Source organism: Gymnogyps californianus, chromosome 2 (genome assembly GCF_018139145.2).
Source record: "Gymnogyps californianus isolate 813 chromosome 2, ASM1813914v2, whole genome shotgun sequence".
In the NCBI taxonomy this organism is placed as follows: Eukaryota; Metazoa; Chordata; class Aves; order Accipitriformes; family Cathartidae; genus Gymnogyps; species Gymnogyps californianus.
This window is the reverse complement of record NC_059472.1, coordinates 104,531,895-104,551,915: the sequence shown is the minus strand read 5'-3', so window position 1 is coordinate 104,551,915 and position 20,021 is coordinate 104,531,895. Positions and strand designations below refer to the sequence as shown.

At 36.8% G+C, this 20,021-nt stretch overlaps 1 protein-coding gene across 1 annotated transcript in view; it reads right to left on the bottom strand.

Annotated features, from left to right (window-relative positions):
- Nucleotides 1–20,021, bottom strand: part of SLC9A3 (solute carrier family 9 member A3) — a 52,470-nt gene that overhangs the window by 19,814 nt on the left and 12,635 nt on the right. Inside the window, exons 2-3 of the mRNA XM_050892138.1 lie at nucleotides 6,050–6,352; nucleotides 736–896 (exon numbers count right to left, since the gene is read on the bottom strand). Of these exons, the coding sequence (XP_050748095.1) occupies nucleotides 736–896; nucleotides 6,050–6,352 (464 nt within the window). The remainder of the gene's footprint in view (nucleotides 1–735; nucleotides 897–6,049; nucleotides 6,353–20,021) is intronic.

Sequence of the window (20,021 nt, the reverse complement as noted above, 5' to 3'; positions counted from 1 at the left end):
ATTCTGAGAAAAATTTTGTGTGAAAAGAAAAGGTGTTTCAATCACAATAAAAACATCAGCAGAAATTTGGGATTGTTTTAAGTCTATTAAAGTCTATTATTTTTCCTTTTCTTTCTAAATGAAAAAACCCAGAAATTAACGTTACCAAAAAAACCCAAACCAAACCGGAAACTTTCTAAAATGTCCCACAGTTTTTCCCAAATTGGCTCTTTTTTATATATCTGTTTGATAAACATCTGATTGAAGTAAAAGAGAGGGAACAGGCATAAGCACTTTGGTGAGTATTCTCTCTCTCACTGTCTATATATCTGAGGTATGCATATAAACTATGACCGTAACAGAAATATGCAGAAAAGAGTATGTGCATTAAAAAACAACAGCACAGAAAGGCTTAAAATCCCTGGACCTAATTTCAGTAAGGCATGAAAACCCTACTTGAACAGCAAAGGCGAATAAAACATACACACCTGGAACTTCATTTTAAATGGTTTTGTGCTCATCCAACCCAGCACTGTATATTTTTATGTGACTTACAGGCTCCAAATAGCTTTCATGCTCAAACATTATTCTTTGTAATATAATGTTTGTAAGCAAGACAGAGAACACCATGAGCTATGCTACACTAGGCCATGAGTAGATACACGCAGTTGATACAGTATTTCACTTAAGGGGAAAATACACTTCAGAAGAAACCCTCTAGAGTTTGGGTGAATTTGGGATATATAGTTTACTTACCACAGTTACAGCATCATTCAGAAGTGATTCTCCAAAAACAATGATGAATAGAACTTCGTTGACATGGACTTCTTCAAACACTGCCAGAACAGCTACAGGATCCACAGCGGCAATTAAGCTGCCAAACAGGAGGAAGTCCAGCAGTCCACTATTCAGGTGGCCTTCAAAAAGAAAGCAAACAAAGTATAAGCAGAGTCAGCTCTGTATTATCTATAGCAATGACAGACTGTGATATTACAGATAATGCAAAATCCTTGAAAATAGGGATCCTAAGGCATCAGCTGGAAAGCATGGCACAGAACCTACTTAACAAGTTCTGCATTGTGTCGCCTTGTATCCTACAAGGTTTTTTGGATCCAGCATTGGCCCATGTGGATCAAAGTTGATTCTGGGTGCCGTACAGTCCTGTTCTTACGGCAAGGCACTTGAAATAAGTATTTCCAGATCTAAACTGGCTTTGTATTTGTGCGTGGTATGATTTATCTAACTTGAGTAAATTATCTATCTCAGGATAACTGAGAACTGACAAGATGTTAAGAGGAATATACCAGTACTCCTGAAGTAAACGTTCCAAAATACTTCATACCATAGGCCAAATTTGATTCTTGGTCGCTAAGAACTGCTGCAGCAGGGCTTAACTGCACTCAGCGCAGTTAAACACCACTTGTGGCCTCCTTATTCAAGTAGACATTCGTTGATAGGTGCAGTTAAGCCACTTGTTCCCAAATTATGATTCATGAGGCCATTGTTAAATTGTCCGCAAGTGGACCATAAAAATAGATTAAGGACTAAAATGTGCCTCAACATGTTTGTGTTGTAGCCCCTTTGGAATTTTGGCAATGATTTCAAAAGTTTTGGAACTACAAAACTCTGGTGACAAAGTAACCCAGTATTTATTTAAATTTTTTTTATCTTCTTTTAGTTATTAAGGTTATTTTGTTCAGTTATGCAAACAGACTGAGACAAGCATCACTGTCATTTTAAAAGTAACAGAAAACGGAGAGCCACAAAGATCACTTTGCTCATCTTCCTAAATATCTTGCAAAATTTACCCTCTTCATGCAATCAGGAGTGGTATCCCAGTCATTTTTTCTGGGGAACAGATTTTTGAAAGGGCAGAGAACAGGAAAATTCCTGTTGTGTTCATTAATGGATGGAGGAGGAAGCAAGGTTCATTAAAAGGTTACGAAGACCAAAATTATATGAGGAAGAGCAAAGAAGGAATATGTTGAGACTTCATTCATTAGAACACAGTGCAGAGGCCCATGCCCAAAATTAATACACAGTTGTATCAGGCATGATTTCTACAGGTGAGGGAGAAGTCTATCTGATAAAATGATTTGGAAGCATGAGTCAGACAATGACTGTCAGTAGCCTTAGCCAAAGGATCAATATTGCCTGTAAGGTACTTCCAGAATGACATGGCCACTCCTCTAGCAAGAACTCTTATGAGATAATTTTTCAAATCCAGAATGTTTAGTGCTTGGAAGATAATTAAAACAGAAACTAGATTCCAAATATTTTTGATACAAAATGGCATGGGCATATTTACTCAAGAGAAGGACACTTACATGGGCAGCCAGAGACAGGAGTAGACAACACCCTGTTGTATGTGGCAATGGCCAATAATCTGGGGGAGCTGCAGAAGTACATATTCTCTTAGCTGCTGTCTGCCAATCAGAGCATCTACAATGTGTTCCATACAGTTTATAGGGACCTTGGTAAGGCCCTGAAAACAGAAATTCATAGTTTGCACAGACATATAACTACTTTATATTTTCAAAAAGAGAAATAGTCTTGTTCACTTTTGGACATATTGGGCTGTGAATGAGGACTGAATCTATCCATTTTAGTGTGAGAGATGAGTTGAGGCAGTGAGCTGAAGTCTGTGCCAAAAATTCTAAGAACAGCCTTGAACCTGAATCTAAGTAATAATGGTTCCATCAAATGTTGTCCTTCTCTGCCATGCTTAAGGAAGGAACAAGCCCAATGACAATAACTATCAGATATCAGGGTACAATAGAATGTAAGCTTTTAAAATAAATTGGCTCACTGAGATTGCTTATCTTTTTTATATGTTACCAATTATAATCATTGGTACATTCTTTGAAGACTTGCAAAGCTAGTGAGCAAATATTTATGGAAAGGTTAGGACACATCTATAATTCCTACAAAGCAGTGTCAAGAGGCATGGGGTTTCTAAATCAGACTTTTATTTAGACTAATAATACAAGCTATTTCCAAGTGATACATGACCGTTGCTTCCTCCAGCTCACCAGAGCCTGGAGTGACTAGCTGCCAGCAGTGACACCTGAGCAAGTTAAGTTCGCTGGGCCCAGTTTAAGACTTCTACACATACTCATCATGTTGTCACTATAACCTAGATTGTACAGGAAAAACTTTTCTAAGCATTAGTCACAAACACAGTTATTCCACAGAGAAGTGCTGCATGTGTTAGTTCTCCAGCAGATGGTGAACAGTTAGGTGCAATCAGCCAGGAAGATTTAGGATTAGATACTTCTTCCTATTCTGTGAGAGCAGACTGGTATGGCTGTTAGTTAATAGTTAAGGTGCTGATCTTTTAATTTCACTTCTAAAGAAGGATTTCTTTGTTATTATCACCTTCGCTCTTTTTCTTCTGCAAATTATAATATCTATAAGGATATTGAATGCAAACAAAGAGCTGCCTTTATGTTTATTTATGTAGGAAATCTATGCAATCCAATTTGGATTATGCACTCATATTGATGGGCAGTACTACAGGCCTATTCAATGTTCACGTTGGAAGTAATTTGTTTTTAGTTCATCTTAGTCTGTAGTGGATATACATTCCCTCATTTTAATGATATAATGATATTACTTTTAGCATTATTCACTCCAATTGTAGAAAAAGTCAGGTAGAAACAAAAATATGCCATAGAACTTCAACCAGAGGCTGCTATGAACTCTTATAGAAATTGAGTAACTCAGCATTCTCCTGTCTTCAGCAAGTAAGTAACAACAGCAAGGCTTTTCACAAAGTGTGGTGCTCAGATCTTGCTGACATCTTGGAGGTCAACACAATGTATTTAGTGGATTAGTAAGTATGTGTCATGTAGATATTTTAAAGTCCTACTTAGCTTTGCTGGAGAATGACATAGTTTGAATCAGGGACAGGCTTCTCTGGCCTTTTCCATAGCTGAAATTAGAACTCTAGTAGGTTATAATATGTCTTGGTGGTAAAGACAGGTCCCCACGGTGTATCAATTAATGCTCATTCCAAACATTTAAATTCGCCAGGCATGTCAGTTTATTGTTTGCCTTTGTTAACATCCCTATTTTTAGCTTGTAGAGCTTTAGCTGTGACCTGTGGTAGGGGCTGATTCTCCTGTTTAACTGTAAGCTCAGAGTTCTAGTATATACTGTCACTGAAAGATTTGCATAATGATAAAGCAGAACATGTAGCCATCAAATCCAGCTTTTACAGTTAATCGAGAATTGTTGAGGGATTGGGAGGAGAGCAAGAGACAAATGCATTTTTCACTTAAAATAATTTTTTGGGAAAACACTTGACTTTTCCATTTCACATGTCATAAAGAAGTCAATGCTTTTCCTTTAATGATTTTTATCAACATATTTTTAAAAGTAATTATCATTCATTATATTTCCCAGAACAGGAAGTTAATAAAATATTTTTGGTCATATTTTTTAAATTGTTCCAAGCAGCTTGGATATTTAAAGAAAGAAATCCTTGTCCAATCTGTTGCAATAGCAATATCCCTTTGTCATCTTTTTTGTTCCTGCAAACCTGTATTTAACTATAAATGTGAAATTGTGGATACAATATATTGTGCTTACAGGCTGAAAGCACATAAAACATCTTACCTATCTATAAAAGTCAATAGTGTCTGCATCTGAGCCGTCAACTTTGTATCTTCTAAAGAAAAATTGTTACTTATAAAATGTGAGTTATAGTAAGGTAAATATCTAAAATGTAAGCTAAATCTGTGATAGACGTCTGTATTACAAACATCTGCATTTACGTAAGATGAGTCTCATATGAACAAGTCTGTGGTCTAGTTCTTCCAGACTGGGATTTTCAAATAAGGACAACACAGGTTTCCCTTAAAATGGATGGAACAGATATCCCAATCTTATGCTCAGTTTCAAAGAACCCAGACCCAAATTCTGCTACTTCCCTGTGCTGGACAATGGGAGGTTTTTGAGGCTGGAAAACTCTCCTCTGTTATCTTCTGTAATAATCAGCTAATACTTTAATTCTTCATCACAAAAATGTTCTCTGCAATGTCTGCAACTTCTGATATCTGAGGCACTCTTTTTATCTGGACTGAAAAGGAAGTCAGTAGTAAATTGCTCTGAGTCGATTTTACACCAATGTGGTTAGAGAACAGCCCCATGACTAGCTGTTGAGCCTTTTGTACAACACAACATACCCCTTGCCATCTTGGAGCCACTCACTCAGTCCAGGATCTCAGCACTGGTTACCAAGAACAGATGGGCAGAGTGCACAGGCACAGCAGCACACTATATCTGTGCTGTTCTCAGCAGCACTCAGATGTGCCCTGTAAGTACTTTCCAGAACTCATTAACCTACGAGAATTTTGTCCTAGAAGGGCTCTTGAGCTTCTTCCGTAAAGCACTAAAAAAGCATAGATAGGATGCCTGTTTCAAAACACATGCAATCCACATACAGTGTGAATTACTATTCTTCAGGTGGCAGTACATAGCTTATGTGCATGCCACACCTGCTGAGGAGATTAAGAATTGCTGTTCTGTGCCTCTTCCAGTAGGCCCATGTCGTTATATTGTATAATTAAGAGTGCGTCTTACATGTGCTACTTGGCTCTGTAAGTCTTCAGTTACAATTTCAAGCCTCAGAAGACAAAACAGAGATGTGTCATGCATACATACCCACTCAGCAACCATTGCTTACTTAAAATTAAAGCTGACTGAAGGAAGACAGTTCCATTTCACAGTAACTTTGAAGGTTTCTATCACAGCAGAAAGAAACAAGCCCTTCAGAGTGTATTTTTGTCCAGATGTCCATTAGCAGGATGAATCCTGAGCTTTATCCTGAGAGCGTACGCACATATTTAGAGCACGGAAATACGGAAGGCACAGGTTCAAGTCTCTTTTGTGCTTGCTTCAGAGAAGATTTCTCAGATCATTCTTAAATTTGGTAAAAACATTACAAATTGCTCCCATTAAAATTGGATTTTTCTGCTGAAAAAAGTTGTGAAGTTGTAAAGTATCACCCATCTAACAGCTGGCATTCAGTAGCATTCACAATTGTGCCTTCACAGATCAAACTTACCCATTATTCCTGTCCGATAGACACCATAGAGAGATAAGCCGGTTGTGGCAGCATTCCAGACTGTCCCAATGACAGCATACAAAAGGATGGAACCAAGATTTCCAAAGAACAATCTATTTGGCATAAAATATCCAGCATCCAAAACAATGGGGGGCAGCAGATAGAAGAAAAATACCGTCGGTGTAAGGGCGAAGGAGGCAATGTGATCTGCTGCCCATACAATGCCACCAAGGAAGAGACCAAGAACAATCAGCAAAGCGCTCTCTGGAACCACCCGAGTGACTTTGTGGGACAAGTGGAAAACTGTAAGGAAAGAAGAAAACAGTTTGTCAGAACTGGAATGGAAAAACAATTTGAGCAACAACTGTTGTTAGCTGGCAATTTTGACTTCACACAAACTTCCTGCTTTCATTGTTATTAGACCCAAAAGCACACGTGGAATGCATGGGATACAGACAGTGTCAGAACCCAGCCACTTATAAAATAAAATAAAAAGGTTGATTTTTCAGATATTTGAACTTCTATGAAACCAATATTCCATGACATTTATTTCTTTTATTGGGTTATCTTCTCCATACAAGATCTGTTTAGGGAAAGATGGTGTCCTGTGCAAAGCAGTAAGTGCAAGACTGAAAAGTGCTGGAAATGTATGACTTTATGGTTTATTTCTGTATCTAAAAATACACATCTGACCTCTCAACATTTGTCTTTAAAAATGATCAGTGTACTAGCAGGTTTATTGCAGGATGGGAGCAGAATACTGAAAGAAGTACTAGTTTCAAGACAACTCTCTTTAAATTTATGAAGAGTATTACGACAATGTAGCCTGCAGCAGGAGCAGAATGGAGCTGATATCATGGGAGATCCCTTTTGGGCCTTTTCCTTAAAATCCCCCTAGTAAGGATTTCAGTTAATTCAGAGGCTTTCTGGAGGAATGGGGGCTTTAGTGGTGCCTTCTTCATACATAGATATATTTGTGGGAAATTGTTCTGCAACAGGCTACTTTCTTTTGTATAAACAGTGTCATAAAATCTGTACCTTACAGTAGTATGTCAAATCTATTAATAAAGAAGAATAGTGTATGGTATCTATTATAGAAAAGCATGTAATGGTATGGTGTGGTAAGACTATTAAACTAGCCAATAATTATAGGGAGAGAAAATTACAGAGTGCCGTGAGTGAATCTAAAGAGACAGAAAGATGGCAAGGCCAAGACAGAAGAAATAGACTGTTTGAGATGACAGAAACACAAGTAAGACTGCAAATATATGTGGCAACATATATTTATAATGCACTTGTTACGTATCACATAAAAGAAAAAAAAAGCAGAGAGAAGAGCCGAGAGAAGTCAAGTCTACAAAGAAAAATGGAACATGAAAAAGGAGGATGTGGCAAAGGTGTTTGATAATAAGGAAGCACAGTTGTGCTAATTGACTTCCTTGGGATTTCTGTGAGCTTTTCCTTCAGTTTGTCTTAAATATTGATGTGTCATAGATGGTCTGAACCCTGGCACTTTGTGATACTGACCCAATAAATGGGATTTTACTTATATATAGTTTTGTGTTGAAAATGTGAGTTTCACTTCAGGAAGAAAATTCCACTAAAAGCCACCAAGTTTCTCCTGGTTTGAGCATCAGCCTAGAACTGTGTTGAAGCTTTTACAATGCTAATGCAAGTTAGCTCAAAACTAGTTTGGACAGGAAGCCATCATTAAGAATTCCAGCCTTTTAAGGTATAGTGGAAGAATCTTTCCCATAACTATGCAGAGATCTTAGACCAGGTAACTTTACTGAAAGACCATTGTTTTTCCTCCCAGCCAAGTATTTGTCCTAGTCAAACATTTACTAGCTACCTTTTAGAGTGTTTTAAGGGCCCCATTCCTGAACTGTCTGTCTTCGTCTTCGCTGCATCTACATAGGCAGTGTTAGAAGCATCACCTATCATTATAGTAGCCCCACAATAAGATGTTTCCTACTAGTTGTGTAACCTCCATGGCCTCATCAGAATAGAAAACACAAAAGGAAAAATGACAACGCCCTGCCTGTGCCAACAATGAGCATGAATGTAGATGTTCCTAAGTGTTTGTAGACAAGACTTGAAAATTAAGCCATGTTAGAACATAGCTTCAGAGTGGGATTAATACAACAGCAATCACACATGAAAGCAAATGGCATTCAGTGAAGCTGGCTAAACCATGCCAGTTTTCTATATCATCTATGTCATGTAATCAATAGCTGAATAACACTTCACAGGAACAAACCCTGTGGTTTCTCCCAGTTAGTTTCCTCTCTTTATAATAAAATCCCTTGGGCTTGCATTAAAAAAAAAGAAGAAATTAAATAAAGAAAAACAAACTAGCTACTATTCCATGTGTACAAATTGTAGCATTTGACTTCTCAAAAGTCTTTCCTACTGGTCATTCTTGATTCCTTGAATTTCCAGTCAGTGAATTATCAACTAATTTATCACCTCACAGAGTAGGGATTATCTCCTTATCCCTGAAAATGAATGTTGCTGAGCTAGTCTTACTAACCCAAGTCTGTTTTTCCTACTCTTATGTTTGCAGATAAGCCATGACTACAAGAAGTTAAAAATTTAAAACAAACCTGTGAAGACTTTTCAGAACCAGACATTTGGAAAAAAACTGATGTCCAGCTAAAAATTCATATTCTGTAGAATTCTCACCTTTGCAACCAAAACCAGTTTCTCCCAGTGAGTGCTGGGAAGCCAGCCTGATTTTGGTTATAACACTGTCTCCTCCTAGAAGTCGCATGTTCCCAGTGAATCAGCTACACCATATCTGTCTGTGTTCCCTTTAACTCCAATCGACTGATTATCTGTACCAGATTTTAATACTATCAGCAATAAATTCTTCTACTCTGTTAGTTTAGGAATGCAGGCTGTGGACAGGAAAGTTATTGCATGAAACGAGGCTCTAGAGAAGTCTCTTCTCTTTTTTGCATTTGGCCCAAGCAAATTCTGAACACTAGACCATATTTGTTTTAAGGTAACTGCCTAGCTAACTCTGCAGGCAGATAGTACACAATATGATTAGCAGAATCCTAGTGTCTATAAATACAGAAATATGTAAAAGGAAAATACCACAACTGATGAAATTCAATGAAATAGCTTTAGACTGAGATGTAATTGGAACTTAGATTGATGTTTGAGTTCATATTTGCACTTACAGTGATTGATTTTTTTTTTCTGGCTATATGCATAAAATATATTCAATCAAGATTATGCATTATGAGTAGTTAATAGATTTATAGAAATTGATAGGGATAGATTAATTCCAAATTCACTCCTTAATGTTTTTTTAACAATTCATTATCCTGAAGTTATGTTCCCAATACATTCTGAGGGTGTTACAAACTGACATGATGATAGTACATTCATTTCATAAAGTTTGCCTTTACGTGCTTAGGAGAGATCCAGAAATAGTCCCACAAAATGAATTATGACCGCATAACAAAGTAGAAGAATTGGAAGCTTTAATTACATCTAAATGTCTAGCATGACTGGGTATTTCACCTGACTGAGGAGTACAATACAATCCAGCTATAATGGACAAGGAGTTTAGTTTGATTCTGTTGGGAAAGAAATTACAAATATCACAAAGGATAGCATGCAGTGCTGCTCAGATAAATTACTCTGTGAGGGACCCAGAGGTGAAATTAAGTCTATTTTCACTGCTGTTAATAATGAAAAGTACATTAATATATTTTAATGAGGAGAGGGAAAGAGGAAAGAAAGAAAAATTGTAGCCAGGCCATGGCATAAAACAAACAACAGTGCGCAGGGCAATCTTGTGATCTATAAATTTTAACTTTTATAATTTAGAATTCATCTACGTAAGACTAGGCATAGTATTAGTGAAAAAGTTGTTAAACATATGCCTTCCATCCAGTACATGCTAAACCTGGCTTGAAAGTGAGTTGGACTGGCTAGTGGGTAAAGTGTGTTTAAATTCAAGCTGAGCATCGCTGAATTAGAAGCTTTCTACAGAGTTAAGAAACAATTACATAGTATAAACTTCCTGTGAAATTTTTTTCTGACACTTCCTTTAAGATCCAAGAACAGGGACTGTGACATTTAACGTATCTGATGAGAAAGACAAAACAAATTAGCAATCTATGATTTAATGGCTGGAACCAGTTTCTTTTGACTCAAAGAAAGAAATATACTTTAAGAAGTAAGTTATTTTTATCACCTTTTAAAAACGCAGTAACTTAGATTAAATCCTTCATTGGAATTTACAGCATTCAGTGAACTATCTGTTGCTTTCTAAGGCCATCTGAGACTGCTTTGCAAGAAGTGATTCAACAGAACAACATTTTTCTCATTCACTAAATGAAATGAGGACAGAAAGGACTGGTTAAATAGCAAGAATAATAAATAAAAGAATAATACAGAAGAGATAATGTATAATTCATGCTCAAGTCACTTAATATTTGTAGACACACAAAAAAAAGTTTTCTGAAGTAGGGTTTTCCCATATTTCTTTCCAAATTATCTCTAACAGCACCTGTTTTTAATGAATACTGATTTTTGCTTATCAAGCAAAAGTTTTCAATGACTTAGTTCTAGAATTTTGTGCTTTGTTTCCAGCTGAAATGAACAATTCAAGATAGATTTGCCACCTTTTGAAAATACAGCACTGCAAAAATAAAAATATGAAACTACCTATTTAATATACTGTTAAATTTCAGGATTTATATGGTCATTTCAACACTATCTCAAGTGACTAATGACGTTTCCATTAACTTTGTTAGTGTAAAATTAAGGCCCTGAAAACACTGAAATAATTTTTTCAGCTAATATCACTGTCCCAGTCAATCACAAAACCTACTGCATATGCACAGTATGCAACATGTCAGCCAGAAAAATCAAGAACTGACTTATAATAATGTTAGTAATTCTCTGCTGAAGTTTCTTTTCCATCTATCTTTGGATAAAATCCAAGCAATCACAAAATCATTTAGATTATGAAAAGATTTTCAGCCTCTTTTTTCAGACTTATCATTTCCATAGTTCCCATGAAAGCTTAGATATGAATTTGCAAACATTTCTCAACTCCTTCTCCTACTGCTAGTGACAGGTGTGGGGTCTACCATATGCATTTTTGCTAGTGGGACAAATATGCACTGATAGGATGCTGTTAGTCTATTTTTCAGTTTTGACTTTTTATTTTCACTTATAAAGATGAAATTATCATATTAGATCCGGCCATGAGTGCTTCTAATTTGAGATCCAATACTTAATTCTCTGTAACTGGTGAGAACTCTTGCCATTGACCAAAATGGGAGCAAAATGCTGCACACTTTTCTTTGTGATTCTTTACATTTACTTTACAGAGATGCAAATAATAGTATCTCCAAGGCAGTATATAATCAGGTTCCTGTAATGGCACAACATAGAAGCTACTAAAGAGAAGGCATGAATAAATTCCACAAAAGAATATTCTGCCCAAAGGGAAATCTTTCTTCTAAACATCTTCCAGCAGTTGGACTCTGACTGGCAAGCATGAAATTTTCATTTCTTATATTATCTAATCTACTTGCTCACATTCTCCTTAGCAATATAGAGAGGGAATTCTATTTAAAAACTGTTTAGTTCTACACTTTCTGCATTTTTTTCAGTAGTGTCTTCTGCAAATATATGTTATTACTTAAAAAAATATCATAAATATGAAATATATTCCAATAGCACACATGGAAAAATCTGCTTTACCTTGCCTGTATAATAGTTCAAAGTATAATCAAATACCAGTTTGTGAACTAAATTGATCAAGTGTAGCTGGGCAGTAATGAAGTCCAAAAGCCTCTGGAAAGTCCCAGTCCATTCCTATTATGTTGGTCTGCCTGACTAAGGAATGGCCACACTGTCTAAAATATAATATAGAGCATACATTTTCAAGAAGGGATCATTTTGCTTCCGCCATCCCTAGAAGACATGCATCCCTGGCCACTCTCTTGCTCCATATCTCCACGCGTTAGCTGCAGCCAGTTAGTGGATCACAGCTCAGACTAACCGTCTGCATCTGCCATACCAAGAAAGAAGCAGCAGTGCTGTAGGAACGCATGATAAGGCCTACGCAAGCCCCTGAGCAGAGATTGCAGCATTCATGGTGTAGGAACTGTGTGTGGATGCTGGGACTGAGAACTGCATATTTTCTATCCTTTTTTCCCTGTTTTTTGTCTGCAAACTCCTTTCAAAGGTTATTTTAGATTCTTAGTGTTTGACAATTTTTTCTCATTAAGCTGTGTATGTAGGAGATCCAGATACCCTGATCTCCCCAACATCTAAAAAGAAGCTGAACAACCGCTGTTTTAAAATTACTTCTAACTCTTGGTTTACTAACAGTCTCATATAATCCCTGATCTTTATTGGCTGCCTGTAGTGTTCACTATGGTCCTCTGATGATAGTGAGGGCAATGTATGTCAGTTTAATTCTGCACATCACCTAGTCTAGACTAATAGTGAATGTTTCTTAAACAATGGACAGTACAAACTCCTTAGGAAACTTCACTGTTGTGATTGTTTAGAAAATTACTGAACAATAATGACCATTAGTGTTTCTCTTTTTTCTTTTTTTCTTTTTTCTTTTTTTTTTTTTAAGGAAGGGTAGCTCTCTTCCACTCTTCAGTCACCTCGTCTTCTGTTTGACGGGCAACTTTCTTTATACTTCTACAGCTTTAATCTCAAATTTCCCCAGAGGTTTTGCTACTTGTCCTTAAGTATTTGGTGTTAATTGCTATCTATTTCATATATTCTGATAAGTCCACTCTCTGCTTCATGCTTCTACTAAGAGAAGGTTTTTGATAGAATTTCCTGTGTAATGAAGTTTCCCGTATTTATATTTGTCTTATCTTTTGTTATGGCTCCCTTTACTTCTCAATAGTCCTGCCCACCTAACAGTTCTCTAATAAACTTCCTGCACTTGCTATACTTGATTTCTTTATACTGATATGTCTTTCATTTTCTGCTCTATCATTGTAACTCTTACTGTTTTCACATGACGTGCCAGTTTTGCATCCCTGTGCATTGACCTCAGTTGTACTGGATCTCTTTTTTAAGATCTCCTTCATGACTTGACTACATAAGTTTTCTACCCTTGCCACATTACCAAACACAGCATTTCTTGCCTGCATAGCCGTAGGCATACCTTTCAACTAATTACAGTTGCTTATGTAGCCTGCACAAAGGAACTAGGAATTTTAATTATGACCATAAGAACTAGAAGAGCTATTTGGTTGTGTAGCCAGGCCCTCCATTATCACACCACCACATTTAATGATCCTCATTTCAGAGGATTTTTTCTCCAGCTAAGCCTATGTGAAGGCTTACCAGCAGCCCTCATCGCATAGTTAGAGACTTCATTCTGATTTCTAGCCTAAACTTGTTCACAGCTATTTTATATCCATTTTCCTTTGTGACAGTGATATCAATTTTCTTAAATATTTCTTCTTCCGTCATGTTAAATCCTTCATTTCCTATTATAAAAGCACAGAGAGAAACATATTTTCTTTTTGTTGCTTGTCTTTAGTTTGTTAAACTAAACCACTTATTTTCAGTCTTCGCTTCAGTGCTCTCTGTCTATTTCAATCTGAGTTCACCTTTGTGGACTCAGAGTCATTAGAAATATAGACTGCATTCTGCATGAGTCACAGTAGAAGCAGGTCCAAAAGCATTAATAATTTCCTATCACAATCTATAGTTCAGCTACATCCTGGATTCATTATCACATTGGTGACTCACAGTCATCTTGTATTCACTTCATACAGATGTGTACCTCTCTTCTCCTCATTCACAACCTCATGTAGAAATTCTTGTCATTAGTCCCTGAGTGAAACTGCCCTTGGTATTACTGTATTTCATCCCTTCCCCTAGTCCTGAAGTTTATATGTTTTTTCTAGTACAATAGCCAGATCTACCTGAATACTGATAATGCCTAGGTAAATGTGTCATCAGAAACCTCCAGTAGGACACCTCAACTCTTTGTGCAGTGGTAATTTAAAAAAACAAAAAACCAAAACCAAAACCCTGCATAAAACCAGTCCAAAAACTAAACTCTAGTGACTTCCACAAATAACATTCTTCTAGTTTCATACTTTATCTTGTCCTTTCCTTACCCACCTAGTAACTGTTCTACCCCCTGTCTTATTAAAAGATGAATTTAGGCCTAAATCAAGGGGAAAAAAATCTTCCATTGTGTTCTAAATGGTTTGGTTGAAGCAAGGATTCAAAGCATTAAGGAACTGCTTTTCTAGTCTGTCCAGGAAGTGTTTGAGCAGACTCAACATGGCTGAAGCTGATCATTATTACTTGTATTTGCCTTTCTAATCTTTATCAACAAAGTGCGCTCAGGTTTTTTTCATGGTCAGGAGACTGATAGCATATTTTATAGTCCTTTAGATTCTGTTCTGTGGACCTTGCAACAATGGTATTCTGCAAATCTTATGAATTGATTTTGCCATTTTGAATTGTTTATATACAAGTGGTACAAAACACTTAAAGAAAAAGCTTTTACTAATTTCTTCTAAACAATATTACTTACACAAATTTTAAATGATTTTATTAATCAGTACCTTATGCTTTTACTAAATCTGGCAAAAATTGAAAGATTTATTGAAAAAAGTCAGTGATATTTTATATCTCAAAGACATTTTGTATCTGAAGAAACTCAGAGATATAATATATGTGTATTGTGTAACAAGCAGTAAAAGCCATTTTTTATATAGGTCCTTGGGTACTGTCTTAAGATGTACAGGAACATGACCATTAATACTATTCATACTTAATCTTGGACATATTCTTCCTAAGCAAGGCACAAAGTCCTTCATATTTAACTTGTTTAGATGAACTGGTTTGAGTTTGGTTTTATCCAGCTCAAGAAAGCTTTCTTTATTTGACATATGTAATGATCACCATTTACAAAGTGTACAGCATTGTAATGAGCTCATTAAACTGGAGATTTTAGGTCGCTGTTCTTTGTAGGTGAACAATTAACAAAATATGTTAGCAATTAAAAATGCAACCAACATACAGGTCAAGGTTCCCAGCTGATAGGTCATAACATAACAAGATAGCCCCAAGTCAAATTCAAAGAGGTGTGTGAGTAAGCAACTATTATCTCTATAGGCACTTAGAACATAATGAAGTTTAAACAGTCAGGTACAGTTTATCATAATTATGCCAAATAGTTCTTTTTTGAAGGAGCAGTCCCACTGCAGTGCAAGTGTGGTAGCATTTGGCCCTTATGGAACTGAACGGCACTGAAAGAAAAATGGGAACAGTCAAAAATAATATTTCAAAATGAGAGCAAATTACACATTAGAAACACCTTGAAGTATAGTAGAGGATATAAAACAGGACAGCAAAAGTATCATAAAACCGCTTCATTTCCTATGCAAAGGTATTAGAATTAAGTTTGAAAGACAATCTTCTTCCTTAAGTTAATATTCCTCACAGACTGAACTCAGTTGAGGGTTACTATGAGTTTTCTGTGTTTAGGACGCTGTCGGTACATGATATTCCGTACTGAATACAAATATAAAGAAGTACAGCTGAAGGGTATTACATACTAGAGCTACCCTGTATGCAAAAGAATAAAAATAGTGTGTTTCTGTCATAACCTTTTCCAATTACATGTTAAAGGGTCAGCAATAACTGTACGTAGAATTAGCGGTAATTTTCTGATCACTAAGGTAGTTTTGACTAAAATGATTGCTTGAGGTCTAAAAATCTGGCTGATTTTACAGTATAAATTAAAAAAGCATTTGGGGGCATGAAGACAAGGTAGAATTTACTTTCTATTAATGGTATACATTGCAACTGCTCCAGCTTTAAAATTATCTTCAAAAATTCACTGAAATTTATTGACAGATAGTGAAAGCAATTTTTCATTTTTAAAATACCAAACTGTTTTCCAGTAACATGGGGAGAACTGAGTTAAATAAAGAAATGCCAAGAAATGCTGAGTTAACTCATTTCACACTATGAATTTTGGAAAATTTTTTCCTTTTGACCTTCACTTTAATACAATAAATGAATTAAAACAAAGGTCTCCCTTTGGGAATGTTTTGGCTTTTGCTCTTACAGATAAAGAACTACAAAGAAATGGATTACTAGTACTATATGGAAACAGTTTTTCTGGTGTCATGATAAATTGTGTAAAGAATTACCAAAGCATGAACACAAAACAGAACCAGTTCTTCTCCTTGATTTAGGTCCACTGTACAAAGAAGAAAAAGAAGATGAAGAAGAAATAATTTAATGAATCTCAATAGTAGGTTGAAACTCTGAAAATTTCCTTGTACTATAGGGACTTCCTGTTCTTCCCCAGTACTGCTTCTTGCAGGGCACAGTAAGGATTGCTGCCTGTTAGGAAGGGCATGAGGGACATAATTAAAGCCTAAGGGCTAGGGGGAATAGCTATGAAGGCTGCTCCGAGTCATGGGGTAGGAAAGCACTTTTTTCCAAGCCTTGGTAGACTGCCTTGCTTCCTGCCCCCTACATTCCACCCTGGCAAGATTTTAATTAGTACAACTGGAATAGCATGGGATTACAGTGGAAGTATTCCTGATTCCACCAGTAAATTAAATAAGCACTAGGGTATTCAAATTTAGCAGTGATGCCCACAGACAAAAAAAAAAAAATCACAAATGTCAAGTAGCTTTTGCTTAAAACTGAAAACAAACTTAATTTGAGAGAAGTTAAGAAAACATACCTGGCTAGTTTCCACTGAAAGTGAATACTACTGTGCACCCTGCAAGGCTTCAAAATTTTGCCAGAGTCTTTTGTTGGAGGAAAGCAGCTTGATAAGAGAAGAGTTTCATGATGGATTACAACTCCTGTACGTAATTGCAGAAACTCAAGTATGTTGTTTACATGTGCTAGGAATTTGGTAATCTCAGATTTTCTAGATGAGATTATTTTTAACTAACAAGTTAGAAACACTTTTAAGAGAAACACTCCCTATTGCCATAAGGTGTCCAGAATGACAAAAGATAAAGGATATTCTTTTCCTAAGATTTTTACGGGGCTGTGGAAGCTCCTCAGTGAAGGATTTGGGATTCTAAAGCTTTGTCGGGAAGTGGAGAAGCAAGTAGAAGCTTTTTTCTATAAGAATGCTGGTGACATCACTTGTCACTCACCTGTTTCTCCATATACAATTCCCTTTGTGGAGTTCTACTTAATGACAGAATGGCTCTTAGTGAGAAAGAAGATGGTAAGGAACTGAGCAAGGTGGGAAAGAAATAGGCAAGGATTCTCATGTTGCCATATTTGCACACTACTCTGTCTATTTGTTCCACAGAAGGTTAAGAAAGCACCATTTTCACCAGTCAAGCCTGGGAGTTTCTGGCTTAGGCAATAGAGAGCAGAAGACGTTACATGCTTCCTTACTGAATGCACTCATTCCTGCCCATAAAGGAAGTAATTTTGCTCTGAAATCCAGGTACATGGTTTATTTTTCTACAGATTTAAGAGTAGCAAAGTGGAGCTTAATTTATATCACACTAATTTTTTCTGGCAGATGGCTCTGAGATGCTGCTATCATTCAATGTGCTTTAACATGGCTTTTGATTTTTGTCCTTAACAGCTTTTCTGATTAAGTAATACGTTAACTCTCATACTTTCATTATCTCATTTGAGAGGTGAAGTATACAATGATAACAGCAGGAAGAACAGTAGTTTAAGTAGTGTCCTTATACTGCAAAATGTAGTAGATGGAAAATAGTTTTGATGTTTCAAAATGGGGTAGGAAGGTGATGATGAGACAGCTGCTTTTTCAGTTATGCATTTGTGTTTTGTAATGCATACACAGGGAAAATGAGAAAGGTTAACATTGAAAAGGAAGTTCACAGGGAGATTAGTTTAAACTGATTTTCCACAGTGAAGAAAGAAAAAGGAGGGGAAAGAAAACAACTGGCTAAAGTTGTATTTGAAGTCGCTCACAACTCAAACCCTTTAGTTACTGAAGATGACTGCTTGTTTCAAGAAAAAAGGAGAGTAGAAACCAGACACAAATCTCTTCCTAACTAAAAAACAACATCCCAGAATGTCACACACGTAGACGAAACGTGATACACAGTAAAAAGTCATATCAACATAGGATTATTTGCTTTATATATAGGAAAATGTCCTTTATATAGTCAGATCCCTTCCAACATGGGATAAAGATTTTGCATATATTTCTAAAAACATCTGTGCAAAAATTCATTTTTGGGGAGCTGTAAGAATTCAATATGAATTAAATGTTATACCTAGTATATGCACAGTAGTGCCTCTATTTGTCTTCTATTACCACATATATATGAGCTAAACTTCAGCAGAATCATATAATCATAGAATAGTTTGGGTTGGAAGGGACCTTTAAAGGTCATCTAGTCCAACCCCCCCTGCAATAAGCAGGGACATCTTCAACTAGATCAGGTTGCTCAGAGCCCCATCCAACCTGACCTGGAATGTTTCCAGGGATGGGGCATCTACCACCTCTCTGGGCAACCTGTTCCAGTGTTTCACCACCCTCATCATAAAAAATTTCTTCCTTACATCTAGTCTGAATCTACCCTCTTTTAGTTTAAAACCATTACCCCTTGTCCTATCGCAACAGGCCCTATTAAAAAGTCTGTCCCCATCTTTCTTACAGGCCCCCTTTAAGTACTGAAAGGCTGTAATAAGGTCTCCCCAGAGCCTTCTCTTCTCCGGGCTGAACAACCCCCAACTCTCTCACCCTTTCTTCATAGGACAGATGTTCCATCCCTCTGATCATTTTTGTGGCCCTCCTCTGGACCCACTCCAACAGGTCCCTGTCTTTCCTGTGCTGAGGACCCCAGAGCTGGATGCAGTGCTCCAGGTGGGGTCTCACCAGAGTGGAGTAGAGGGGAGAATCACCTCCCTCAGCCTGCTGGCCAGGATACGGTTGGCTTTCTGGGCTGCAAGCGCACATTGCCAGCTCATGTCCAGTAAAGGGAGTTAAATTATTGACACACTGATAAATCATAAGTGAGAGAAAGCTTGTAACTGAAAAATATATATGTGGACTTAATTCTAAAAGGATTAATGTAGCATCTTCATATACATGTAAATGCCAGGATAGGTTCTGGAAAAAAAACGCTGGAGTGGAAAAGCATCAACCTGACAGAAAGACCTAGCTGAACTGACACTGCTTTATACCAACTATAAAATAAAAAAATGCAGGTAGGTTAGTCCTGCTTTTGTTCTAAAACAGAAAGTGTTGTGAACAGCCAAACTTCATAATTTTCTGCTAATATTGTTTTTTCCATTAATCTCTTGAAATCCCGTACCTGAATATACTGCTAGCCCTGATAGGGAGGAAAAAAAAACATGAACAAATGTCAAGACAGAAGCCAAGTTTCAGCTGAATTTTCCTTGAATCTGTGGATTCTCCACTTTCTGCCATATTCACTAGCATCTAAGTAATCATATGATATACAGGATTTATTTTACTAATTTCATTTCAGTTATGAGTGTTTAGTTTGTCAGCAACTGAATCTGCTTGATGATGTATCTGTACTTCCATCATATTCTTAACTGATAAGCAGTTCCCAAAATATGGGGCTCTTTACCAGGCTTCTTTCAACCCCAGGTACAGATACTGTGTTTTACACACTACAGCATGAACACTACTGTTGGCTGTAGTACTACTTCACTTGACTATAATCATAAAATATTTATCAGATGAGGGCATATAGACAAGATTCTACTGACTTTCAACATATTGGGATCCTCCATCATGTGACAGAGAACACAGGCTACACCAGGCAGTAAGAGGAAAATACAGCTATAGACCATTCATCCTTACTTTTGGGTAGGTCTTTCCTGACATAAGAGCTTCAGTACCCATACACAAGCTGAGTTTCTACCTACAGTGGCAAGTTTATCTTGGACTGGTTTTAATCTTTACTTCTAAACCACAATAAACAGAAGGAAACTTCATACTTCC